General features: G+C 41.1%; 1 protein-coding gene across 1 annotated transcript in view; it reads right to left on the bottom strand.

Moving 5' to 3' along the window:
- The window catches only part of PRKAR2B (protein kinase cAMP-dependent type II regulatory subunit beta), a 147,170-nt gene that overhangs the window by 69,324 nt on the left and 50,126 nt on the right, over window positions 1–27,720 (bottom strand). Inside the window, exon 2 of the mRNA XM_044280188.1 lies at window positions 5,349–5,384. Coding sequence (XP_044136123.1) covers window positions 5,349–5,384 — 36 coding nt within the window. The remainder of the gene's footprint in view (window positions 1–5,348; window positions 5,385–27,720) is intronic.

Raw genomic sequence — 27,720 nt, 5'->3', positions numbered from 1 at the left:
TTCAATATAAATATTAAAAAGAAGGGGTGAAAGAGGACAGCCTTGACGGGTGCCTCTTCCTAGGGAAAAGCTCTCTGTGATCGTATCATTAATCCTGATCCTAGCAGCTGGGGAACTATATAATAGCTGAACCATCGCCATAAATCTAGGGCCAAAGCCCATTTTTTTCATTACCGCCCAGAGAAAAGTCCACTCCACCCTGTCGAAGGCTTTGGTGGCATCCAGCGACAGGATGGAGCGGGCCCCACACCCCGGAGACTGAATGTTCATAAATAGCCTATGCAAATTATGGTGAGTGCCCCTTTTTGGCATAAAGCCATTTTGATCTGAGTGAATAATAGTTGATATAACCTGTGAAAGCCTCCTAGCCAAAACTTTAGATAGTAGCTTAGCATCTGTGTTTAGTAACGAGATTGGTCTATAGGAGCTCATTTCTATCGGATCCTTATCCTTTTTGGGAATTAAAACAATAAGAGCCTCCATCATAGTGCATGGTAAGTTTCCTCCCTGTATTGCCTGAGAAAAGACCTCTAATAGTTGAGGGAGAATCACATCGCTATACTTGCGGTAAACCTCATATGGAAGGCCATCCATCCCCGGCGACGAGTTCCCCGTGACAGATCCCAAAGCCTCCTGAAGTTCCGAAAGGGATAACTCCTCTTCCAGATGTTCTATTTGGGCTTCGTTTAAAGCAGGAAGTGAGATCCTCTCGAGGAACCGCGTCGCTAGGTCGGGCGGCAGGCCAGAAGAGGGACTATATATCTGGGTAAAATATTGTAGGAAGGTGTCCCTAATTCCTTCTGAATCTGTTATAATTTCCCCCGCTGTATTGCGGATCGAAACAATAGACTGATTTTTCTTGCCTTGTTGTGAAATTATCCTAGCCAGCAGCCTGCCAGGACGTCCAGACTCCGAAAAATATTTTAAACCCTTGAAAAATACTCTATGGTTTGCTTTCTCTGTTATGTATTTATCCAAGGAGCAGCTGGCCTTCTGCATCTCCTCCCTATTATACTCAGTAGGTTGGCCAATAAATCGCTCACTTGTACATGCAACAGCCCTGGTCAATTCCTCCTCTTTTTTTTTAAATGTTCTCTTTGCTGCAGCAATCTCACTTATGAAGACCCCCCTCAGATATGCTTTCAGGGCATCCCATACTATATTGATGTTAGCAGAGGGGCGATTCACTTCCCAAAAGGAGGATATCAATGATTTAGTGGGCTGAAAATTATCCATAATAGAAAACCAATATGGGTTCAACTTAAATCCTAGCCCCCTATTATCCTTGTTCTTCCCAGTACAAACCTCAATCAGTACCGGTGAATGATCCGAGATTGTTCTTACCCCATATCGTATCTTACGGATGTTGCAGAGATTATACTCATTAGTAAATGCTAAATCAATTCTAGACATAGCTCTGCCACCCCTGCTAACGCAAGAGTATACTCGCTTACCTCCGCCAAGATGTTCCCATATATCCACCAGTCCAACTTCCCGGCAGAATTGTGGCAGCGGGGAGGCAGATAAATTCCTCCCACGTTCTGCATCTAATGTGAATCTGTCTTTCTTGGGGTCCATTACTGCATTAAAGTCCTCCATCAGAACTAGCCGGCATTCTGGTCTCCCTTCAAAAAAGAGTATTAACTGGACCAATGGGTACATTGAGAATGGCGGAGGTATATAAAAAAAAGCGAGGATGTAGCTATGGCCATACAGCTTACCATGCAAAAAAATAAATCTACCCTGGTCATCTATATAGGATTTGATAAGGGTGAAGTCCACAGAGTTATGGATCAAAACTGAAACACCCCTAGAGGAGCTACTAAAAGTAGAGTGATAGGATTGCAAATACCATCCCGTTGTCAAGCGGGACACGGTTTCTTTAGTAAGATGGGTTTCTACCATGCAAATAATTGCTGGAAGGTATCGTTTAAGTGCATCCATAATAGCTTGCCTTTTGACCCTTTCACCAAGCCCTCTGATATTCCAAGTTACAATCCTAGTGGACATCCTTCACTATACAAAAAAAAAAAAAAAAACTCCCCAAACCTGCAAGGTGGGTTCCCCCCCTCCCCACTCCCCTCTCCATTGATCCGCCCGATCTGGTCAGCGAACCTCTAAGCCCCCGGCCGTTCTCCCTTACCCTAGCCCCTCCCTTCCATAATAATATTATACACTTCCATATATCCGTTTTCTCCATCTACTCTAACGCTTGTTGTGCTTTTTTTTTTTTTTTTTTTTTTTTTTTTCTTTAGACAGGATTGGGCAGTTCCCTTATGGATCACTCTTGGTTCGCTGGGTGCTATAGCGAATATTTAATATCCTTGGACGCCCCTCCCTCCCTTCCTTCCCTTCATTCCTGCTGATGCAAGATTTCAGATGCCCATTTGCTCCAACCAGTTTAACGCTTGCTGTGGTGTCTCAAAATAAAGTGAAGTCCCATTATGGATTACTCTCAATTTCGCTGGATACTGTAGAGAGTATTTGATCTCCTTAGCCGCCAAGCGTTTCTTTATCTCTATAAAATTTCTTCTTTTCTCCTGGGTCTGCCGCGCAAAATCAGGAAAGAAGAGCAGTTTAGTGCCCTGATATTCAACGGGTATACATTCTCTTGCTCTTTTCAAAATCATGTCTCTATCAGCAGACAGTAGCAATTTGATTAAGATTGCACGCGGCGGTCTCCCTGGTGTGGGCTTCCCTCCTGGTATTCGATGGGCTCTTTCTATTTGGAACATAGGGGAAAAGTTCTCGCTCCCAAAACTATGCATGACCACATCTTTAATTTGTTCCTCTAGTTGTCGGCCCTGAACTCCTTCAGGAAAACCGATTATACGAACATTGTTACGCCTTGACCTGTTTTCTAGGTCCTCTAGCTTATTTTGAAGTGCTTGATTTTCTGAGGCCAAAATTATCATTTTAGATTTTAACGTGCCCATGCCTGTTTGCAAAGAGTCAACGGTTTTTTCCACGCTAAGGACTCGCTCCCTTATCTTTCCTAGATCTTCTCTTATTAAGGAGATATCACTCTGCACTGACCCCAATTGCGTGGACATTCCTTGCACCAAAGTGCCATTATTTTCCACAGCGCAGAGGATTTTGTCCAAAACAAATGGATCGCATTCCGTTCGTATTTGTGCAGAGGAGCCTTCCTCGCCTCCCTCCTGGTCAGCGTCCTCTGATCCATCCTCAGAGAGATCAACATTTTGACGAGTATTCGCCAGTTTTTTCATCTTGGCTGGGGGTTTGATTTTGGCTGGGTTTTTTTCAGCTAAGAAGGGCGATTTTAAAAATTTATCAATTTTGTTCTCTGGAGTCTTAGCCCCCAGCTTAATAGCGGAAGAATCAATTGAGCGTCGTTTTGGGGCCATTTCCCACACTTTGTATAATATATATTTTTTTCTCTTTTTTTTTTTTTTTTTCTTTCTTTTTCTCTTTCTCCACTTTCTCCCCTTCCCTTCCTTTTATTTTTTCCTTGTTTTTTCCTTTCCCCTCCCCTTTATTTATTTTTTTTTTAATTTTGTTTCCTTCTTTTCTTTTTCTCTCCTTTTCCTCTAAATTCTATTTCCCCTTTTTTTTTTTTTTTTTTGACCACAAGCAAAAGCAATTTTCGGCAGAAGCTATCTCCACAGCACAGTAACAGTACGGCGAGTACAACAACTAAATCAAAGCTCAGTTCTCACGTGGCCGGCGTTGTAGTCCCAGTATCCGCCGTGGCTGTAGCAGCAAGTCCAAGCCGCAGTATAGATGTAAAATATCCGTCCGGGTGGCAGAGAGTCCAGTAGCAGGCAAATAGCAGGGAGTCCAGGAGTCCAGCAGCAGGCACACCAGCAGGCAGGAGGCAAGAGAAAACCGGCAAACCGAAAATCCGGAAAAGCAGGCAGTCCAGCGATCCGGCGTCAAACAGAGCAGCGAAGCAGCAGGCAGCAAACAGGCCAATAACCAGCCGGTCGGGAGCCGCGAAGAGGAGCCAGACAGCCGCTCACAGGATCAAACAGGTGGAGCAGCACAGGGGCCAAAAGCCCAGAACGCCCCAGAGGACGAGACAGCCGCAGCCAGCAGCAGCATCCAGGCGTCCGCCGGCAGCGTCCTCTATTTAGCATGCGGAAACAGGAGCTGTACAAAAGTCAGACCAGGCGCGCAGCTCTGCTTTCATCATCAGCTGCCCGGCTCAGCGCATCGGAGCTTGGAGGAGGACGCCAGCATCAGCTGTTCGGCACAGAGCGTCGGAACTTGGGGGGAGGACGCCAACATCAGCTGTTCAGCGTCAGAGCATCGGAGCTTGGAGGGAGGAGACCAGCACAGAGGGGAGAGCGAGACGCGACGTACTCACGTCATCCCACCGTTGTTTTTTTTGAGATAAAAATACTTTTGCACGATATTCTAATTTTTCGAGTTTCACGTGTAGACTGCCAGGACGTATATAGTAAACGGACCATAATCTCTGGAAAGGTTGACCCTGAGGATAAGATAAACATACCATTGTTCCTCTGATCCGTTGCTTCGTTTAGGAGAAATAACTGCTTTCTAAAATATGGACTATGTACACCTTTGGGAGCATTTTTATTATAATAATTATTATTATTGCATTGTACTCATTTTAAGCTAAATATCATCTTTTAAATTGGTATTTTTTACAAAAATGGAACCCTTTCTTTCTGTACAGAGCTGAGATGCTCTAATAGAGGGATCTGAATAATCTCTGCTTCGTCAGGTCAGCCAGCTAATCTGATGGGCTCCTTATCTCTGCTCTCTGACATTATAAACACTCATTATAGCTCAGTTCTTATCTTACTGAAAAGAACGTGGCGTTTATGACCTCTATTAATTCAAAGACGAGGATTATGAGATGAACAGCACAAAGTGAAAGTAAAAAATACAATTCACACAGATAGAAAACAGTTAACCCTTTGTAACGGAACGGCTCAATATTTTTTTAAAAAAAATGATTTTTAGCCCAAAATTAGTAAAATTCAATCAATTTTTTTTGCCTCCGAAGTTGTATATAGCCGCAGGCCCTAGGCACACATTGTACTTTAGCTCCTTAGCTCTGCTTTACTAGCCACTCCACCCTACACCTAGTTGTCCTGTCAATCAGCCAAGGGGGTGTGTCCAATAAAGCAGAGCAAAAGAGTTAAGGTGTGATGAGGGGCTAGGGTCCACCCTAAGTGCACTTAAGCCCTAATTTGCATATTTTTAAAACACTTATTTCTTCTAAATAAAGCAACGGAGAGTTATGCTTTTAATCAGCGCGGTCAGCCCTAACAGGCATAATGGCTGGTATAACATGATCCTGTAGAAAGAGGTCTGTTAAATACATTTTTTACATGTAAAATGTAATCAGGCCTTACCAGATGCACGCCTTGCAAATCTGCTTATGATTGGAGCTGTAAATAAATAAATTAAAAAAAGACAAGATTAATAAGAGCATGTTGTTAAAAGCATAATTATGATCATAACGACAGTAAAACTTTTTCCACTGAGTAATTTTTTTGTGGAAAATAAATATGGCACAATATAGAATACATTTTCAGAAAATTCCCATTATTCATGGAGAAGTAATTGAAATTACTCAATACTAACATACAGTACAGACCAAAAGTTTGGACACATCTTCTCATTCAAAGAGTTTTCTTTATTTTCATGACTATGAAAATTGTAGATTCACACTGAAGGCATCAAAACTATGAATTAACACATGTGGAATTATATACATAACAAAAAAGTGTGAAACAACCGAAAATGTCATATTCTAGATTCTTCAAAGTAGCCACATTTTGCTTTAATTACTGCTTTGCACACTCTTGGCAGTTCTCTTGATGAGCTTCAAGAGGTAGTCACCTGAAATGGTTTTCACTTCACAGGTGTGCCCTGTCAGGTTTAATAAGTGGGATTTATTGCCTTATAAATGGGGTTGGGACCATCAGTTGTGTTGTGGAGAAGTCAGGTGGATACACAGCTGATAGTCCTATTGAATAGACTGTTAGAATTTGTATTATGGCAAGAAAAAAGCAGCTAAGTAAAGAAAAACGAGTAGCCATCATTACTTTAAGAAATGAAGGTCAGTCAGTCCGAAAAATTGGGAAAACTTTGAAAGTGTCCCCAAGTGCAGTCACAAAAACCATCAAGTGCTACAAAGAAACTGTCTCACATGCGGACCGCCCCAGGAAAGGAAGACCAAGAGTCACCTCTGCTGCAGAGGATAAGTTCATCCGAGTCACCAGCCTCAGAAATCGCAGGTTAACAGCAGCTCAGATTAGAGACCAGGTCAATGCCACACAGAGTTCTAGCAGCAGACACATCTCTAGAACAACTGTTAAGAGGAGATTGTGTGAATCAGGTCTTCATGGTAGAATATCTGCTAGGAAACCACTGCTAAGGACAGGCAACAAGCAGAAGAGACTTGTTTGGGCTAAAGAACACAAGGAATGGACATTAGACCAGTGGAAATCTGTGCTTTGGTCTGATGCGTCCAAATTTGAGATCTTTGGTTCCAACCACCGTGTCTTTGTGCGACGCAGAAAAAGTGAACTGATGGACTCTACATGCCTGGTTCCCACCGTGAAGCATGGAGGAGGAGGTGTGATGGTGTGGGGGTGCTTTGCTGGTGACACTGTTGGGGATCTATTCAAAATTGAAGGCATACTGAACCAGCATGTCTACCACAGCATCTTGCAGCGGCATGCTATTCCATCCGGTTTGCGTTTAGTTGGACCATTATTTATTTTTCAACAGGACAATCACCCCAAACACGCCTCCAGGCTGTGTAAGGGCTATTTGACCATGAAGGAGAGAGATGGGGTGCTGCGCCAGATGACCTGGCCTCCACAGTCACCGGACCTGAACCCAATCGAGATGGTTTGGGGTGAGCTGGACCGCAGAGTTAAGGCAAAAGGGCCAACAAGTGCTAAGCATCTCTGGGAACTCCTTCAAGACTGTTGGAAGACCATTTCAGGTGACTACCTCTTGAAGCTCATCAAGAGAAGGTCAAGAGTGTGCAATAATCAAAGCAAAAGGTGGCTACTTTGAAGAACCTAGAATATGACATTTTAAGTTGTTTCACACATTTTTGTTATGTATACAATTCCACATGTGTTAATTCATAGTTTTGATGCCTTCAGTGTGAATCTACAATTTTCATAGTCATGAAAATAAAGAAAACTCTTTGAATGAGAAGGTGTGTCCAAACTTTTGGTCTGTACTGTGTATATATACATACATACATACATACACACACACACACACACACGTGGCGTAAACAATCCTGAAACAAAACAGATTAAAAAATGTTTTTTGATTCTTGTAGCAAATTTAAAATTGCATTATACACTGCTTAAATCCAAGGGTTACAATCACAACCACTCTGCAATCCTGCGGTGGTAGCCATGCTTGCACACCATTGGAAAATGCGCTGGCTTCCCTGCTGGCCGGGAACGTGAAAGTGCGCTTTGTTGATGGTTTTTCCTATAGTGTGGAAGCACGGCCACCAATGCTGAATAGCAGGGCAGTCATAACCATGGAAACGAGCGGTGTATAATGTGATGGAAAAATGAATCAAGCCAGCAAAGGAGGCAATGTGGACAATCACAATACATTAGTAAGTACCTTGTATTAACTTTCTCTACATAAGAAATGCTATTTGATGAAGTGAGACAACCCCTTTAAAATACTGAAATATAAAGAAATAATCCATTAACCCCTTAAGGACCTAAATAAAGTAAATAAATAAAAAATGTAAAATAGGGAGAAAAAGAAAATAGACATATTAGGTATAACCGCGTCCGTATCGACTGGCTCTATAAAAAAAATCAAAAATCACATGACCTAATCCCTCAGGTGAACACCGTCAAAAATGTTAAATAAAAACTAGGCAAAAATAAAACAAAAACATTTTTTTTCACCTTACATTGACTAAAAGTGCAACACCAAGTGATCAAAAAGGCGTATGTCCCTGAAAACAGTACCAATCTAACCGTCACCTCATCCCGCATAAAACGAGCCCCTACCTAAGACAATCGCCCAAAAGATTTAAAAAAATATGGCTCTCAGACTATGGAGACACTAAAACATGATTATTTTTGTTTCAAAAATGCTTTGTGTTAAATGTAAAAAAAAAAAAAAAAAGTAGACATATTAGGTATCGCAGAGTCCGTAACCACCTGCTCTATAAAAATACCACATGACCTAACCCTTCAGGTGAACACCGTAAAAAAAAGATAAAATAAAAACGATGTCAAAAAAGCAATTTTTTGTCACCTTACATCACCAAAAAGTGTAATGGCAAGCAATCAAAAAGTCATATGCACCCCAAAATAGTGCCAATCAAACTGTCATCTCATCCTGTAAAAATGATACCCTACCTAAGACAATCGCCCAAATTATTATTATTTTTTTTAAATATGACTCTCAGACAATGGAGACACTAAAACATGATTTTTTTTATTCAAAAATGATATTGTGAAAAACTTGAATAAATAAATAAAAAGTATACATATTAGGTATTGCCACATCCGTAACCACCTACTCTATAAAAACATCACATGACCTAACCCTTCAGGTGAACACTGTAAAAAAAGAATAAAATAAAAACGGTGTCAAAAAAGCCATTTCTTTGTCACCTTACATCACAGTGTAATACCAAGCGATCAAAAAATTATACGCACCCCAAAATCATACCAATCAGTCATCTCATCCTGCAAAAAATGAGACCCTACCTAAGACAATCGCCCCAAAAAAAAAAAAAAAAAAGTCTCTCAGAATATTGAGACACTAAAACATGATGTTTTTTTGTTTAAAAAATGCTGTTATTGTGTAAAACTTAAATTAAAAAAAGTATACATAATTAGGTATCGCCGTGTCCGTAAGAACCTTGCTGCCCAAAAAAAAAAAAACTATGGCTTTTAGACTATGGAGACACAATTAAAAAAAAAAAATAATTGCTTTATTATGTAAAACTGAAACAAACAACCAAAAAAGTAGTCATATTTGGTATTGTCGTGCCCAGAACAACCTGCTCTATAAAAATACCACATGATCTAACCTGTCAGATGAACATTGTAAATAACAAAAAATAAAAACGGGGCCAAAACAGCTATTTTTTGTTACCTTGCTTCACAAAAAGTGTAATATAGAGCAACCAAAAATCATATGTACCCTAAAATAGTACCAACAAAGCTGTCACCTTATCCCGTAGTTTCCAAAATGGGGTAATTTTTGGGAAGTTTCTCTCTCTAGGGGTGCATCAGGGGGTCTTCAAATGTGACATGGCAACTTAAAATTATCCCAGTGAAATCTGCCTTCCAAAAACCATATGGCGTTCCTTTCCTTCTGCGCCCTGCCGTGTGCCCGTACAGTAGTTTATTATGACCACATATGGGGTGTTTCTGCAAACTACAGAATTAGTTCAATAAATATTGAGTTTTGGTTTGCTGTTAACCCTTGCTTTGTTACTGAAATTTTTTTATTAAAATAGAAAATCTGCAAAAAAAAGTGAAATTCTGAAATGTTATCTACATTTTCCTTTAATTCTTGTGGAACACCTAAAGGGTTAACAAAGTAGTTCTGAATACAAGTTCAGCGCTCCAGATGGCGACCAAAATGGTCGCCAAATCGCCTTAAAATTTGCAGATAAAAAACCTCTCAAAACTTGGAACCAAACTCGGTTTTGGTTTCAAGTGGTACCTTGGAACCGAAGCAGAGTTCGTTCCAAGGTTTTTCACTGTAATAATCAATTACCAAAGTTATTCAACGAAGTCATGCGAGAGTTCATGAATAACTAACTTCGGCTCATCGGAGCCCAAACATTCTAATACTGTAAGGAGACGAATCTCCTTAGACCTCTTTCACATGGGCGTTGCGCATGAGGGCTGGACAAGATGCGAATACGTTGCGGGAAAATGCTAAATTTTTCCACGTGAGTGCAAAGCGTTTTAATGCGTTTTGCACGCACGTGAGAAAAATTGGCATGTTTGGTACCCAGACTTCTTTACAGAAGTTCAGGTTTGGGTTAGGTGTTTGTCTTAATACAGAATGCTAAGTAAATTAGGGATGGAGGGGTTAAAAAATAAAAAAATTAAACTCACCTCATCCACTTGTTCGCACAGCCCGGCTTGTCTTCGTTCTTCTTCTTTGAGGACCTGGGAGAAAAAAGACCTTTGGTGACGTCACTGTGCTTATGGTGATAAACCATGTGACAGACCATGTGATGACCGCAGTGACGTCACCAAAGGTCCTTTTCATCCCAGGTCCTGAAAGAAGAAGAGAAAAGATAACAAGTGAATGAGGTGAGTTAAAATTTTATTTTTTAACCCCTCCATCCCTAATTTACTTAGCATTCTGTATTAAGAATGCTATTATTTTCCCTTATAACCATGTTATAAGGGAAAATAATAAAGATCGGGTCCCCATCCCGATTGTCTCCTAGCAACCATGCGTGAAAATCGCACCGCATCCGCACTTGCTTGCGGATGCTTGCGATTTTCACGCAGCCCTATTCACTTCTATGGGGCCTGCCTTGGGTGAAAAAACACACAGTATAGAGCTTGCTGCGATTTTCATACAACGCACAAGTGATGCGTGAAAATCGCAGCTCATGTGCACAGCCCCATAGACGTGAATGCACCGGCACTGAATCCAGACCCAATGCGATTACCTCACACATTGCAACCGCGCGGAATTCTCGCCCTTGTCAAAGGGGCCTTACAGTATGACAAATTTCTTATAGAAGCGACTTTGGATGTAGCATCCATCCAAGCAAATTTATAAAGCGCTTAACAGTGAAAAGAAAATCTCTACAATGAAATTGTGAATAAAATCTTAGAAGATCTGGAGTTCAGAATGTAATAGGTTCCGCTAATTCCTCCACTACTTTGGCTCAGACAGCTGCCTTTGCTAATGTTTTAATTAGAGGATACAGCAAGACCAAAGTGTGGTTTCTGAATGATGACTGCCCTGTTACTATGCGGATCATAAGTGATACTCCAGGGCAATGCCAGCTGCTCAGGAAACGTTTACTATCCAGAAGTGCATATCTAAGAAGCAAACGATGATGAACTACTCTACGTCTATTCCAATTTTACTTATTAAATAACTAGAGAAATCTAAAGAGAACTGAAAACACCATTAGCATCTGACTGTTCTGCAATTCATTTTAGGGCTCGTTCACACAAACGTTTTTTGAGTTCCGTAGACGGGCCGTCTTTTGAGTTCCGTATACAGTCCGTATACCGAACAATTCATTTCAATGGTTCCGCAAAAAAAAAAAACGGAATGTACTCTGTATGCATTCCGTTTCCCTATTTCGGTTCAAAGATAGATACTGTATACGCCGTGCCGAAAAACAGAATGGAGAAACGGAATGGAACCGGAAACACTACTGAAACAAAAAAAACTGGAAAAACTGATCCGTTAAAAATGTCACGCAAAACACTGAAAAAGCAATACGGTCGTGTGAACAAGACCTTAATCACAGCTCATGCCAAATGCAAATGAGTAGTCTGCAGTCATGGAGAGGGTGACGTTCAGAACTGAAGTCAAGCTTAGGGCACGTTTACAGCTGCGCAGGGCTGTGGAGTCAGTCGGAGTCAATTTTGGGTACCTGGAGTCGGAGTCGGCAAAAAATGAACCGACTCCGACTCCTACTAAATTTAAATTGGAATAAAAAAATAAAAAAAGCAAGTTTAAATGTCCGAATTCATAAACAGTTATAATTAATGACTTCTCTACTGTAAGAATAAAGGCCAATGCATGCAGTGCCTCACGTAACCGCAAAACAAACGCGTTCAGTGATGTGAAGTAGCGTGCTTTTCATATGCTTCACTACATGGCACGCAATGCACAATTAGGAGTGGCAATACATATACTTTCCATTGTGTTGTTTTCTGATGTTACAGGGAACACAATGCCCATGGTTTACCTAGCCTCTCACTGATAAGGGATTAAGTAAATATGTGTTTTGCAGGACTAGAGACACTTGTATAAGTGAAGGGAATGGAGGGTCAATAGTTCAAGACTGAAGCTGTAAACCATTGGAAAAACTGCTGTCATTCAGCTAAGGCTATAAAACGTGTAAACTCAGAATGTTGTCTTAAACTTTAAACATGACTATGGGATTCTTCTAGGGAAATCATGTTTTAAAATAAATGTCCCTTCCTGGATCCTCCCACTGCCCGATCTTCAGCAGAAGATCAGCACACAAAGGAGAAGGCAGCAGCTTCTGCCCAACTACCTCGCTGTGCTAGAAGAGCTTAGAAGAACTTGGTGGAACCGCTTCTTGGATTCAACTGTAAGTGTTTATAGTTATTTTAATTCCTTGTCTGTATGAGGGAAACATGTGTACATGTTTCTGGAGGAAACTGGCTATCTGTAGGTTTGTAAGTGTGGTGCAGGAATGTATGAAAGTTTATGTATAGTGCAGACTGTTTATATGATTATATTAGTACTAAAATGTAGGCTCTTTGTTGTGTGTGTATAGTACGTCTGTGCATGTTTTTCTGTATAGGACAAATCATATTTAGGTTTAGTGCTGGGTTATATAGCTTATTTGTATGTATAAAGCCATGTACATACAACTTACAAGACTATGTATGTGTATGTTGATATTAAAAATCCAATTATATGCCAGTTAGTATAATATTTTATATTTTAGGGAAAGAGGCATCCTAAACAATGGCAAAAAGACTGTAAACAACAAACACGACAAAGTCTACTGTTTATGAGCACTTTGCATTATCAAGTGATGGAAAACATTACGTGTGCCAATGTATTAGAAAAGATGATGATGGTGAAAAACAATGTGATGCAAAAATTAGCAGTTTCCGTGGGCCTGATAAAAATGCACCTACAAGAGCATCAAATTTGAAAAGACACTTACAGCGTTTTCATCCCAAAGTGTTAGAAGCCGTGAATGAGAAAGATAGCAATGAAAACATTGCATCTACTTCTGGGACAAAAAATGTTCAGAAATCTACTGGAGAACAATCACAAAGTTACCATAACAATGACACCAGAAAAATTCAAACACCACATTATTGAAATGGTAGTAAAGAATAGTGTACCACTATCCTTCTTTTCACAGCCAGCCTTTTTGGGCCTAAATGGAGAAAATGGCAAAAAAAACTTGGTGTTTCTCTGGAAAGAGAAAGTATAAGGAAACTTGTAATTGAGGAGGCCAAATGTAAAAAGGAAGAACTACAGAAAGTTCTGAAAGGACGTTTTGTCTTCCTTAAAATGGATGCATGCACACGTCACAGAGTCAATTGTTTTGCTATTAATGTTAGATTTGTGGATGAAAATAACAAAACAATAACACGGACCCTCGGATTAAAGGACACTCAAGCACATCACACCAGTGACTACCTTCAGAAGTTAGTGGAGGGTGTTCTAGAAGATTTTGAAATTAAAAAGGAACAGATTTTATGTGTTGTGACAGATAATGCTTCTAACATGTTGAGCACAATTGAGAAGATGAATGTAGATGAAGAAACTAGCAAACAGATGTTAGAGGAAGACGGCTCTGCAAGTATTGGAGAAAGTTTAGAAACTGAAGAGAATGCTGAAATTTTTTTAGACAACTTTGTTGAAGAAGCATTGAAGCTTGCTACTTATTCATCATATGCGATGTGCTGTTCATACACTGCAACTTGCCATAAGAGATGGATTAAAGGATCGCCATGCAGCTACACTAATTAGCAAATTACGGCAAGTAACTGTTGCAGCCAGGGCCCCGAAAACAGATGCAATTTTGAAAAGACGTGCAGGAAAAGGAGCCATTTTGGATCAAACAACTCGCTGGGGAAGCACTTATTTAATGGTGAAGCGTTTGCTTGAACTTAAAGACTTCATAGAAGAAATGGACAATGAAAATCTTGCATTAACTGAAAGCCAGTGGACACAAACAAAAGAGCTGGAGAACCTTCTTTCTCACCCCTTCACTGTCACCAAGAGGTTGCAATGTGACGATCTAACCCCTGGTAAATTCTTTTTGGAATGGAAGAGCCTGTTATATCGCCTGAACAAAAATGGAGGGTTAATAGCTGAGGGCATTGCATCTTCAATGATGAAAAGAGAGAGTCTATTGCTGGAAAATGAACTCTTGTTAGCGGCTATTTATGTCGACCCAATGAGCCGACTTTTATTGAACAGCGAACAGACTGCTACTAGGAAAAAGGCCCTCTTTGACGTAGCAGTTCGCATGAAGGGATTACGACCTGAAATACCTTCACAGGATGAAGTTCTTTTAAGCAATAGTGGTAACTCAGGATCATCTTCTAACGAAGAATTAGACTTTGATTCCTTCTTGGACAAATTGGAAGTTGCTAAAGGAAAGCGACGTCGCATAAGCGTGAGAGAACCAGTAAATGTCCAAATAAAAAAATTCCAACAGGAGTTTTATAAAGCATTAAAAAAAGTTGAAAAGTATGATCGCTCATCAAAACTTACTGTTGAAGAAGCCATCCTTGTTTATCCAGAGAACGTTAGTGATGTGGCCAGAATTGTTACTGCAATGCCACCCACCCAAGTCAGTGTCGAAAGATTATTTTCCGGTCTAAAAATAATAAAGTCTGACTTAAGAGCCTCTATGAAAGAAGATCTGGCAGAGGCAATTCTCTTCCTTAGAACTCTACATTGAATTGATTTGCATTTGCTAAGCCTGTAACTACATTTTAAGATTAATATAAACCATTTCTAGGTTTTACAGATTTTGTTTTTGGTTCATATAGATAAGCTTTGTTTTTGTTCTAAAACAACCAAATAATGTGGTTTGTATTTTTTAACTTGTAAAGTTCCTGATGTTTATGCCTGCTGCTACTATCCAGCCACTTGATTAAAAAAAATGAATAAAACTGTTGTTTTCATTGTGTTTGTCTTTTGCTTAAACTGTTCAATACAGTAGACTGTTGGCTTCTCAGCCAGTAGTCATTTGGTAATGACATGTATGTTGCCTTTCTTTCCTTCAAGGAATGTATAAAATACATTCGCATATTAAATACAGAGGAGTCGGAAGTACAAAAAACTGAGGAGTCGGAGTCGGAGCATTTATCTACCGACTCCACAGCCCTGCGAGCTGCGGCAGCATATCCGGCAGGATGTTCCAGGTACACTGTCACTGCATGATTCTACAGTTCACCAGATCCCCACTGATGATAACAGGGTCTGCCCACGTTCTGGCACAAATGGCAGGTTTCCAACGGACAAAAAACGTTGCACACAACGATTTTTGTCTAGTCAACAACAGGCATTTATGCCAGATCAGGCATGCCACAGATGTGAATGTACCCTTAATGAGCTAAAATCCATTGATTGACATCCCTCAGGACAGCGAACATCATCAGCAACCCTCCCGAGATCTCCTGTTTGCCTTGTTGTGTCCTCTTCTAAGCACATGCGCAGTGAAGGAGGATGTACTGGCCTGTTCTACAGCACATGTGCCGTGTGCCGCTGCATTACTGTGCATGCACCATGTATAGGACACAAAGGCACAAATGCAGGATCTCAAGAGGGCTGCTGATAACGTTCCCTGTCCTCATGAATGATGTGGAGGGATTAGGGAGCAGCAAGCCTGGCCTGATTTCTCAACCGAGGAAATTTATCAAAACTAGTGAAAAAGGAAAACTGGCTTAGTTGCCCATAGCAACCAATCAGATTCCACCTTTCATTTTCCAAAGGATCTCTGAAAAATAAAAGGTAGAATCTGATTGGTTGCTATGGGCAACTAAGCCAGTTTTTCTTTACACCAATTTTGATAAATCTACCCGAATGCCTTTTACTCCAAAATGCTCATTTGCAAACAATGTGATCTGTAATTAAAGTGGATTTTTCATGAAATGAGGCATAAAGTAATATTTAAGTATTTTCATTTTCCTGAAGGAGTTTTCTGAGATTTTAATACTGATGAATTAGGCCATCAGCATCTGATCAATGGGGTCAGACACCCGGGACCCCCACCGATCAACTGTTCGATAAGGCACCAGCGCTCCTGTGAGTGCCGCTGCCTTTTCTCTGCTTACCAAGCACAGTGCCATACATTGTATAGTGGCTGTGCTTGGTATCGCAGGTGTGCCTAGGCCACGTGACCGATGAATGTGTCGTCAGTGGCATAGGGAAAGCTGTGAGAAGGCTGCAGTGGTACTGCGAGCTTTGCTGCATTCTCAGAATCGGTCCTTATCACATATGAGGACCAGTTACTTCACAACACTGAGCTAAAGATCTGCCTCATCCTCCTCTCCTACTTGTCAGGGATTATGATCATAAATACAGAAGATAAGATCTTCAATCAAATCTCTGTAGGAATGGAGTTCATGAGGAGACATGAAGTACAGAGAGGACAGACTGTGGTAATGCAGGGCTGTGGGAACGGAGACTGCATACAAGTGCTGCTGCTCATTATCTACATCCCCACGGTCCTCTCTGTACTTCATGTCTCCTAAAGAGATTCAATAGTAGAAAACTGCAGCACACAGCTTTTTTTATTTGCCGTTAAGTTACATTTTAATAGTATTTCATCATATGAAAATCATGATCCAGTGCAATTACAGGATGTGTAGAAAAGTCATATACATTTGACAGGAAGCCATCCCCAGATCATAGACCTCTGAAGAAGGCCCTGACGAGCCGAAACGTCCGGTCGCCAAATTGAAATGTACGGTATATGACTTTCCTACACATCCTGTAATTGCACTAGATCATGATTTTCATATGATGAAATACTATTAAAACGTAACTTAACGGCAAATAAAAAAAAGCTGTGTGCTGCAATTTTCTACTATTGGATTATGACTCACAAGTCCTTTCTAGCACCAGCAACAATGGTGTGCGGTACTCCATTTTCAACAGACTCCTACAGAGATTCAACTGAAGATCCTATCAGCTGTATTCATAAACATAATTCCTGACAAGCAGAGCAAAGAGGAGGCTGTGGCGGCTCTTTAACTTAGTGTTCTGAAGTAACCTGTAAGGCTGTGTGATTTAGGCTACTTTCACACTTGCGTTCGGAGCGGATCCGTCTGGTATTTGTACAGACGGATCCGCTCCTATAATGCAAACGATGGTATCCGTTCAGACGGAACCGTCTGCATTATATTTTACTAAAAAAGTCTAAGTACAATTTGTATTCAGACGGATCCGTCCAGACTTTACATTGAAAGTCAATGGGGGCGTATCCGTTTGAAAAATGCACCATATTGTGTCACCTTCGAACGGATCCGCCCCCATTGACTTCAATTGTAACTCTGAACGGATCAGTTTGCCTCCGCACGGCCAGGCGGACACCCAAATGCTGCAAGCAGCGTTCAAGTGTCCGCCTGCTGAGCGGAGCAGAGGACAGACGGTGCCAGACTGATGCATTCTGAGCGGATCCGCATCCACTCAGAATGCATTAAGGCTGGACGGATACGTTCGGGAGCGCTTGTGAGAGCCTTCAAACGGAACTCACAAGCGGAGCCCCGAACGCTAATGTGAAAGTAGCCTAAGACAGGTTTTGTGTGTACTAATAGGACGGCAGCCATTTTATTTCTCCCGAGGACTGCTCCCTAGACAAAACAAGACATTTAATTTATTTTTTGTAATTTTATTTTCTTAATTACTGGTGGACCCCTTTAAGGACACCACCAGGCTCAAGGGCTGGGGGGGATTAAATATCCAGCTGACAGCTTCCATTTAAATAAAAAAAATCATATGCTGTTTTGGAGCAGATTTCATATAGGAAGCATTTTTTCTATGGTTTCTACATGCGCTTTTAGTGTTTTTTATTGGATCTTTTTGTACAAGTGTTTTTCCAAACATTTCAGAAGAAAATCTCTATGGAAGAAAATCTCTATTCCTGAACCCATGATACATTTTGAATGCTGTGTTTTAATTAAAAAAAAATTACGGCGCTCTAGCTTTGTGACGTTGGGGAGCAAGGAGGAGATTCAGAGACTGTGGGGCAGGGCTGGGCTTCTTCACAGTGGGCATGGCTGGGCTCCAGAAACATTAGTAACAGATCCTTGGGCTTCTTACTTGCCTCATTTACATATATATAAAATCATTTATTTTTTTTACACAATAAAAGCACACAGAGCTATGGGGACGGGGTATTGTGGATGTGCTAGCCGTGCATCTAGCAACCCATGTCCTCAGCTCTATACACAAAACCCAGGTGACAGGTTCCCTATAAAAAACACAGCAGAACATTGGGGCACATTTATTAAGATCAGTGTTTTAATAACCCCTATAGCTGGTGGTGGATCCGACGGAGTTATGTACAGGCGCTGGCCTCTTCATAACTTCCACCACCGCTTCTAGATGTAAAACAGCTTCCCATTTTCTACACCCACACACTTTTTTAGACCTGATGTGAGCGGGGAAAAGTCACAGATTGCAGTGCAAAGGACCTTTGCAAAGCAAGTCTACACCACAAATACACCTAATTTAGGTGTATTTCTGTTTAATAAATGACCCCCATTATTTTTAGCAAATGCACTGCTTGTGTACACTTGTACACTTTACGTAGTTCTGTAAGCACATATTGCTTGACAGAACTGCTGACATAATGGAGGGAATATGTCAAGGGCTGTATGACAGTTTCGTGGCACATTTTGTGCAGAAATGTACGACTTTTGTGATTTTCATGTTGTTTTCGCCACTTTGAAAAAAAAAAAAAGGGGGCAGGGTCTCGTACAACTCAACAGATGTACTATAATTTAAGCCAGAAACTAGCGTTAATTATAGCACAAATATATGCCAGCTCAAAGCTAATGCAGAATTGCTCTTCTGGCACACAGATTGCCAGAAAGTGCAGCAAATTGAGCCTCTTGATAAATCTGGCACATCTGAGGCTGAGGCACACCACCACGCCCTGAGCGCAGACAAGCAGATCCCATTGACTATAATGGGTCAGTTTTGCTTCAGTTGAGGAGTCTGCTTTATTATGAATGCAGGAGGTTTCCCTCCACTGTTTTTGACGGAATCTGTGACGGAGGCTGCAAATAGAGCCTCTGATGCAAATGTGAACAAGCCCTTACTCCAAAGCACTTCTGGTTAAGCTGGCATATGAAACGCCAATCTTATTAACCACTTTGCACAGCCCAGCGTAAATACACGTTTTTTTTAGTTGTTTTTTTTTTTTGGGGGGGGGGGGGTAATTTAACCCTTTCAGGACCAAGATATTTTTCACCCTTCTGCCGAGGCCATTTTTAGCAAATCTGACAAGTGTCACTTTATGTGGTAATATTGTGGTAACTTCATTTTCATTCATAAAAAAATAAAAATAAATTGCAAATTTAAATTTCTCTACTTTTATAATAGATAGTAATAACTCCAAAAATAGGTACTACTTTACATTCCCCATATGTCTACTTCATGTTTGGATAATGTTGTGAATGCCATTTTATTTTTTTGGGTACGTTAGAAGGCTTAGAAGTTTAGAAGCAAATCTTTAAGTTTTTCAGAAAATTTCCAAAACCCACTTTTCGAAGACCAGTTCAGGTCTGAAGTCACTTTGTGAGGCTTGCATAATAGAAACTATCCAAAAATGACCCCATTTTAGAAACTACACCCCTCAAGGTATTCAAAACTGATTTTACAAACTTTGTTAACCCTTCAGGTGTTCCACAAGAATTAATGGAAAATGGAGATTAATTTCACTTTTTTGGCAGATTTTCCATTTTAATAAAAAAATTTCACTAACAAAGCAAGGGTTACCAGCCAAACAAAACTCAATATTTAGTGCCCTGATTCCGAAGTTTACAGAAACACCCCATATGTGGTCGTAAACTGATGTACAGCCACACGGCAGGGCGCAGAAGGAAAGGAACGCCATATGGTTTTTGAAAGCCAGATTTCACTGGGATAATTTTAAGCTGCCATGTAACATTTGAAGACCCCCTGATGCTCCCCTAAAGTATAAACTCCCTCCAAAAATGACCCTATTTTGGAAACTACAGGCAGTTTTGTTAGTACTATTTTTAGGATACATATGATTTTTGCTTGCTCTAGATTACACTTTTTGTGAGGCAAGATAGCAAAAAAACTGCTGTTTTGGCACAGTTTTTATTTTTTGTTATTTACAACGTTCATCTGACAGGTTAAATCATGTGGTATTTTTATAGAGCAGGTTGTTACGGACGCGGCGATACCCAATATGTTAACTTTTATTTTTTTATGTTTTACACAATAACAGCATTTTTGAGGTTATTGGGTAGGCTACCATTTTTTGCTGGATGAGATGACGGTTTAGTTGGTACTATTTTGGGGTGCGTATAACTCTTTGATCTCTTGGTATTACACTTTTTGTTATGTAAGGTGACAAAAAATGGCTTTTTTTACACCATTTTTTATTTATTTTTTTTCCGGTGTTCTCCAGAGGAGTTAGGTCATGTGGTATTTTTATAGAGCAGGTTGTTACGAATGCGGCGATAACTAATATATTTTGACATTTAACACAATAAAAGCATTTTTGAAACAAAAAATCATGTTTTAGTGTCTCCATAGTCTAAGAGCCATATTTATTTTTATTTTTTGGGGGGCGATTGTCTTAAGTAGTGGCTCATTTTTGGTAGGATGAGGTTGACGGTTAGATTGGTAGTATTTTGGGGGGCATATGCATTTTTGATCGCTTGATGTTGCACTTTTAAATGATGTAAGGTGACCCCAAAAAGTTTTTAGCACAGTTTATTTAATTTTTTTTGACAGTGTTCACCTTAGGGGTTCGGTCATGTGATACTTTTATAAAGCCAGTTGATATGGACGCTGCAATACCTAACATGTCTACTTTTCTTTTTTTCCCCTATTCTTTTATTTTTATTTTATTTTTTACTTTATTGTGGGGAAAAGACGCTTTTTTTTCCCACTTTCTTTTTTGTCCCACTCTGGGACTTCAACTTTTGGGGTGATGCTTTGGCTGTAAGTGTATTACAGAACGTAATACACTTACAGCCTGCTTGCCTGTGAGATCCAGGTGGCTCTCCCGGAAGGTAACCACAATGCCATCGGGTCCCCATCACAGCAGCGCGGGGACCCGATGGACACACTGCACACGTTGTTTGAAGCCCACACGCGCCACAGCACGGCCGTGCAAGGGTTAATGCGCTGGTGCATATAGCAGGGGTCCAGCTATCAGTGACTGTACGGCACTGGGCGTTAAGGGGTTAAAGATGGCACCTGCTTACAAGGGATTTAACCCCTCAGATGTCGTGGTGAAATGTGACCACAGCATCTGAGAGCTCAAAAACTGGGTGTGCACGCTCCTGGCCACGCACCGGTTCTCTCTAGCGAGGATCAGGAAAGCCGGACGGTGTCTGTGCCAGCCCTGGTCCTCCTGAACGATCCGAGGCTGCCACTGTTATCCTGCCTGTGGCAGGGCTCCACAGGAACATAGCAAAGTTCTCATAGACTCCAGTGCTATTTATCCCATATGGCAAATGGAAAAACATCAAAATTGCCAATTTACCACCTTTTGTCACATCACCTCCCGAAAAACATTCCAACATGGTATAAACATGGTATAAATGAAAACTACAGATTCTCACACAGCTCCGTAGATATAACAATAAAAAAAGTTAAGGGGTCTTGGCGAGGCAAAGAAACAATCATTTTTTCCAAAGTTTTTTTGTTTTCAGCATTAAAACACAAGAAAAACTATACGAATGTGGTATCGTTGTAATTGTACTGACCTGGAGAGTGAAAGTAACGGGTCAGTATTACCGCATAGGAAACGCTGTAATTACCGCATAATAAAACCCATAAAACTGTGGCAGAATTGTGTTTTCTTACAATTCCACTCCATTTAGAATTTTTTTCTTGCTTCCCACTACATTGTATGTCACGCAAAAAACAAGCCCCAGTATGTCTTTGTAATTATGGCTCCATCAGACCACAGATCAGACTCCCACCAGACCTCCATGCCAGACCCCTATCAGAGCTCCATATCAGACTCCTTTCAGACCTCCATGTCAGACCCCCATCAGACTTTTAAAATAAATAACCTCACTTACATCTCTTGCTTCAACGCTACTCTTCAGGTCCGGCGGTCTCTGCAGAAGTTGCATTCCTTTGTCTTCTCCAGGACCGCGCTGCACTGTCATCTGACTGCGTGCAGCACTGGTTCAGTCAGGACCTGCAGTGCAGTGCAGCCCCAGGGAAGAAGACCAGGGAGGGTGAATACAGGAGGTGCTCACAGCGCTTCACTCCCTGCACCTAATACATACTAGTGAGCATGTCCATTTTTTTCCCCTACTTTTGGGGGTTTAAAAAGAGCATTGTATAAAGCGAAAAATATGGTATATAAATCCAACATATTCCGCAGTGCTTTACACTTAGGGGATTTTTTAAACAAGAGTATAAAACTTGGGATTTAGTCTAGATCAGGGGTCGGCAACCCCCGGCACGCGTGCCAGAGATGGCACGCAGGTCATATTTGACTGGCACGCACCACGACGCACTGCACCTTTTAATTTTTTTTAAATTCAGGTGCGTCTACTAGGCCCGCCCCACATGCTTCCCGCAGTGCCAACCAGCTACCAGACTCCACTGGGAACTCCTGGCCGCGGAACTAGAGAAACCGTATGTTGTTTCCAGGGGGCCGTTCTGACTGTGACATTGGTTCCCGTGCAGCAGGATGTGTGTTTGTCTCCCCTTGGAACTTCCTGTTAGTGACTTGAGCCCACATGTGCAGCCTGGAAGCGGACTGTCATCCGCCAGATACCATTATTATGGTGTGTGTGACTGGATGTAGAGGCCGGCTGGCAGAGGGCACTGCCGACTGGGAAACTACAACTCCCAGAATTTTGCTTGTTGCAGGAGTAGTAATGGCATAGGTGACAGCAAAGGGTTAGGAGTAGTAGTGGCATAGGTGACAGCAGAGGGTTAGGAGTAGTAGTGGCATAGGTGACAGCAGAGGGTTAGGAGTAGTAGTGGCATAGGTGACAGCAGAGGGTTAGGAGTAGTAGTGGCATAGGTGACAGCAGAGGGTTAGGAGTAGTAGTGGCACAGGTGACAGCAGAGGGTTAGGAGTAGTAGTGGCATAGGTGACAGCAGAGGGTTAGGAGTAGTAGTGGCACAGGTGGCAGCAGGGGATGGTGTGATGGGGCAGTCAGATGGAAAGTTGATAGGGAGCTTGGAGAATGGGAGAAGCTTTGTGACTAAATTGGCAGTGGGTTTAGGATGGTGAGTCTGCATGTGACTGCTAGGGGTTATGGGGGGACAATATGGAGCAAGCTTCTGACAACTTTGGGGAGTGGGAGAATGGTGAGCCTACATATTATTGCTGAGGGGGGATGGGCAGCAAGCTTCTGACACTTTAGTGAGCCTATATGTGACTGCCAAAGGGACCTAAAAGTCTTCTCATTTGAACTAAAGCTGGATCGTCTTTGCAAAGAAATTCAGGAACAAGGGTCGCATTGAGTAGTAAGGTAAACTGATTATTTGTTTTTTGTCACATACAGTTTGTTTTATAAGACTTTTCTGTATTGTCTGGCACACTGAGTGCTTCAACTTAGATTTTTTTTTTTTTATCGGCACTCCATCCAAAAAAGGTTGCCGACCCCTGGTCTAGATTCATCTACATTCTGCTAGCCTCAAAGACAAAAGAAAAGAAATATATGGCCAATTGCAAATATACTGTAAGTATATTGTTTTAAGCCAGAATTTTAAGTGGTTGTCTCCCTTCAACCATCGGCATTTAGCATGTATACAAGGCACTTACTAATGTATTGTAATTGTCCATATTGGCTCCTTTGCCAGCTGGATAAACCAGTTACAACCACTGCTGCAGCACAGATGAATATGTGAGCTCCCTGTCCCGGCCACCGTAGCAGCTGGTGGTTTTCCCTATAGCCATGGATATGCCGCAGCTCCTGTCCCAGTCACCTCATATCTGATCCACAGCGGTGGCCGTAACCATGGAAACGGCCAGTTTATAATGTGATGGAAAAAGGAATCCTGCCAGCAAAGGTGCCAATATGGACAATCACAATGCATTAGTAAGTGCCTTGTATTACCTTCCTCTACATGATGAAAGCCACTTGCTGAAGTGAAACAAGCCCTTTATAGAGTACTTACTGGTGCTTTGTAAGAAACCAGAGCATTTTCCAAAATACACTGATTAGTGTACAGTTCTCTGATTCTCTATTTGTGTGACCAGAATACTAAACAGAGACTGACTACATGGTAAAACCACAGGATCGCTTTGCTTCGTTTTGTGCCACAATCAATGTAAGCCACCGTTCCATAAAGAATCCCATTTGTACTATCTGGTGGAGAGGTGAAGGATGGAGCCTTACTGCAGAAATCAGCACAGATAGGTGCCGTTTAAACTAAAGACGCTCCAAGACTTTAAATCTTGATAACAGCAGCTAATAGTTTGGTGCAGTGTGCAATATTAATAATTAAGAAGCTGTTAGGCCATTACAATAATTATACACACCATTATTTGCAAACCTCGCTGACAAAGTGGTGTAATTTGTGTCCTATTTATGAGTGCTCAGACAAAAAACCTGATTACACACTTCCCTGTCCCTCTACATACAAAACAACAACTATCTTTCTTCAGTTATCTGCCTTGTTGAACATTGGGATATTTTCTAATAAATATACACAGAAAGAATAAGTTGCTTATTTTCCCCGTTTTAAACGCCAAGCATTTGAAATGCTTTTCTGGCATTTTTATATGCATTTTTGGAGATTTTTTTTTTATTTTTAAACTTTTTGTACAGCCACTTAAAAATAAAATACTGTAGAGAAAAGCCTGTAGTGAAAAATGCCAGAAAACATGTCATGCCTAGGATGTGCTGCATTTGATAAAAACACCATTAAGGCCAAAAACTCGACAAAATGCCGCCCAAAAAAACAAAATGCTATGCAATGTACCTTTCTATGTTTTATCATAGACTTTAATGCAGGTATGCACAACTAGTGGTCCCGAGGCCACATCACGATCCACTTCTGGCAAACAACTAGCCAGTATGGGGACAAGCAATGGCATTAGCGATCGCTCCTCCCCATACTGTGGAGGAGATTGCTGAATGTAAATGCACTGGTCTCCTCCACTAACAAGCAGGCGATTACCGGGAAGGAACAATTCCTTCCCGAAAATCGTATGCCTGATCTTTTAATCCAGGCATGCTCAATCTGCGGCCCTCCAGCTGTTGTAAAACTACATATCTCACCATGCCCTGCTGTAGGCTGTTCAGGCATGCTGGGAGTTGTAGTTTTGCAACAGCTGGAGGGCCGTAGGTTGAGCATGCCTGTTTGATGTCTCTGCTTTTTCTGAGAGTACATGGGGGTCGTCTTATCAGTGACTAACAGTTATCTCTCTATACACACTTGCACGGAGAATGCTATCAAGCACTGATAGCAGAATGGCCTGTTTTGAGCTCAGAAAGTGCAAAGATCTAAATGTACAAAGTACAAGTTTTACTGAATCATTTCCCACAAAACGATACATCAATCTGCTCAGCTTCTCTTGCTCTATAACCTGTTGCTTGCAGATTACACTGCATTTTGTGGTGAGAACTTCTCTTTAAAGGGGTTGTCCGGTTTCAAGAAGAAACCAGGCAACTCAGAAACTCAACCTAAAGCAATAAAAGGGATATTTACTTACCTGACAAATCCCGAGCCGCCGCATTTCAGTGCGCCTCTGAGGCCAATGACTGGCTGCTGCGGTCATACGTTGTCACCACTGCAGCTGACTGAACAGAGCCCTGCCAGAATAATCAAAGCTGTGGTGCAGGATCTGTCAGATAAGTAGTCATCTATTCTTTATTACAGGTTGATCTCGAGTTGTTCAGTTTCCTCTTGAAACCAGACAACCTCTAGTAAACAGAAGGTGGATTTATTGTAAGGATTGTGGTATCGCCCAATGCTAACAAATTGTTTATATGAGGTGACTAAATTATTATGTAAAATTGGACGCAATACAATATCATGTAACTTCTGACTATATGTATATTCAGACTACATGAATGCAAGCAAAGTGAAGATGGGAATATTGGACCACCTTCATATGCACAAATGAGGCATATAATTCAAAAACTCGTCATTTTAGTATTTAAAAGGTAACATATTCTATAGGAGGAAACCAGCACTTCTGCAAAATATGGGATATGACCATTAAAACGCTCCTCTCTTGAATAGAGGGGTCCTATGTCAGAAGAAAAGAAATGGGTAAGAGGTATAAAAAAAAGGCACTTAGAGGCTACCTTTGGGTAGCGTACCTCTTGGTGAGAGATGGTTGACTGGTAGACATGCCTCTACGACGCACCACAAGATATTTTACCCAGCTGACCGACTTTAAGAGGGGGCAAGTAATTGGAATGATAGAATCAGGATTGTCATTTTGATGAACTGTCCACCATCTAGGCCATTCTGACCTAGCTGTTAGGAGGTGTTGGGACCACTGGTTAATGGTTTCTGTCACCAGAATTAACCCTCTTAAACTTTCTGACATTAGCGATGTGCTAATGTCAGCAGAATCTAACTCTCCTATTTTTATGTTTATTGATGCCCCCCTTACGGCACAATTCTTACTTTTGTAATATGTAAATTAGCCTCTAGGAGCAGAGGGGGCGTTGCTCTTGCTCCTAGAGGCTGTTCTTCCACCTCAATCCACGTCCTGCCATCCTTGATTGACAGGCCAGCGTTAATCTTCTCCTGCCGGCCCTGTGTGCTGGTTAAACAGCACTGCGCAGGCAAGAGACTTACCCAGCACACAGGACTGGCAGGAGAAGACAAACGCTGGCCCGTCAATCAAGGACGGCAGGGCGTGGAATTTGGTGGGAGAACAGAGCCTCTATGAAAAGGAGCAATGCCCGCTCCCAAAGGCAAATTACATATTACAAAAGTAAGAATTGTGCCGTAAGGGGGGCATCAATAAACATAAAAATAGCAGAGTACTCGCTAAATTTTGACAAAAGACCAGGGCATGGTACAAGTAGTTTTTGTCAGTGGTGGGGAGAGTCAATCTTTTAAAGATGATGCCTCAACTTTTATATGTATTACATAATGCTCTGATATGGATACCAATAGATAGATTCCAGAAAATCAACTATTTTTAGGGAACTGGTGTGGGCCAGTTAAGCTGCATCAGGGGGGCTTTAAATGGGACATGGCATCTAAAAACCTGCCTTCCAAAAACCATATGGCGCTCCTTTTCTTCTGCGCCCAGCCGTGTGCCCTTACATCAGTTTACGACCACATGTGGGGTGTTTATGTAAACCGCAGAATCAGGGTAATAAATATAGAGTTTTGTTTGTTTTCTTTAACACATTGAGGGTTAACAGCCAATGTATTAAAATGGAAAATCTGCCAAAAAAGTGAAATTTAGAAATATTATCTCCATTTTCCTTTAATTCTTGTGGAACACCTAAAGGGTTTAAGTTTGCAAGATCAGTTTTGAGTAACTTTAGGGGTGTAGTTTCTACAATGGGGTAATTTATGGGGGGTTTCCACTATGTAAGCCCCACAAAGTGACTTCAGACCTGAACTGGTATTTAAAAAAGTGGGTTTTGGAAATTTTCTTAAACATTTTAAGAATTGCTTCTAAACTTCTAAGCCTTCTAACGTCCTAAAAAAATTAAATGAAATTTACAAAATGATGCCAACATGATATAGACATATGGGGAATGTTAAATAATAAATATTTTATGAGGTATCACTTTCTGTTTTAAAAGCAGAGAAATTGAAATGTAGAAAACTGCTAATTTTTTTATTTTTTATAAATAAAGGTGAAATATATTGACTCAACTTTAT

Source organism: Bufo gargarizans, chromosome 2, assembly GCF_014858855.1.
Source record: "Bufo gargarizans isolate SCDJY-AF-19 chromosome 2, ASM1485885v1, whole genome shotgun sequence".
Lineage (NCBI taxonomy): Eukaryota > Metazoa > Chordata > Amphibia > Anura > Bufonidae > Bufo > Bufo gargarizans.
This window is presented reverse-complemented; position numbering and strand designations above follow the sequence as displayed.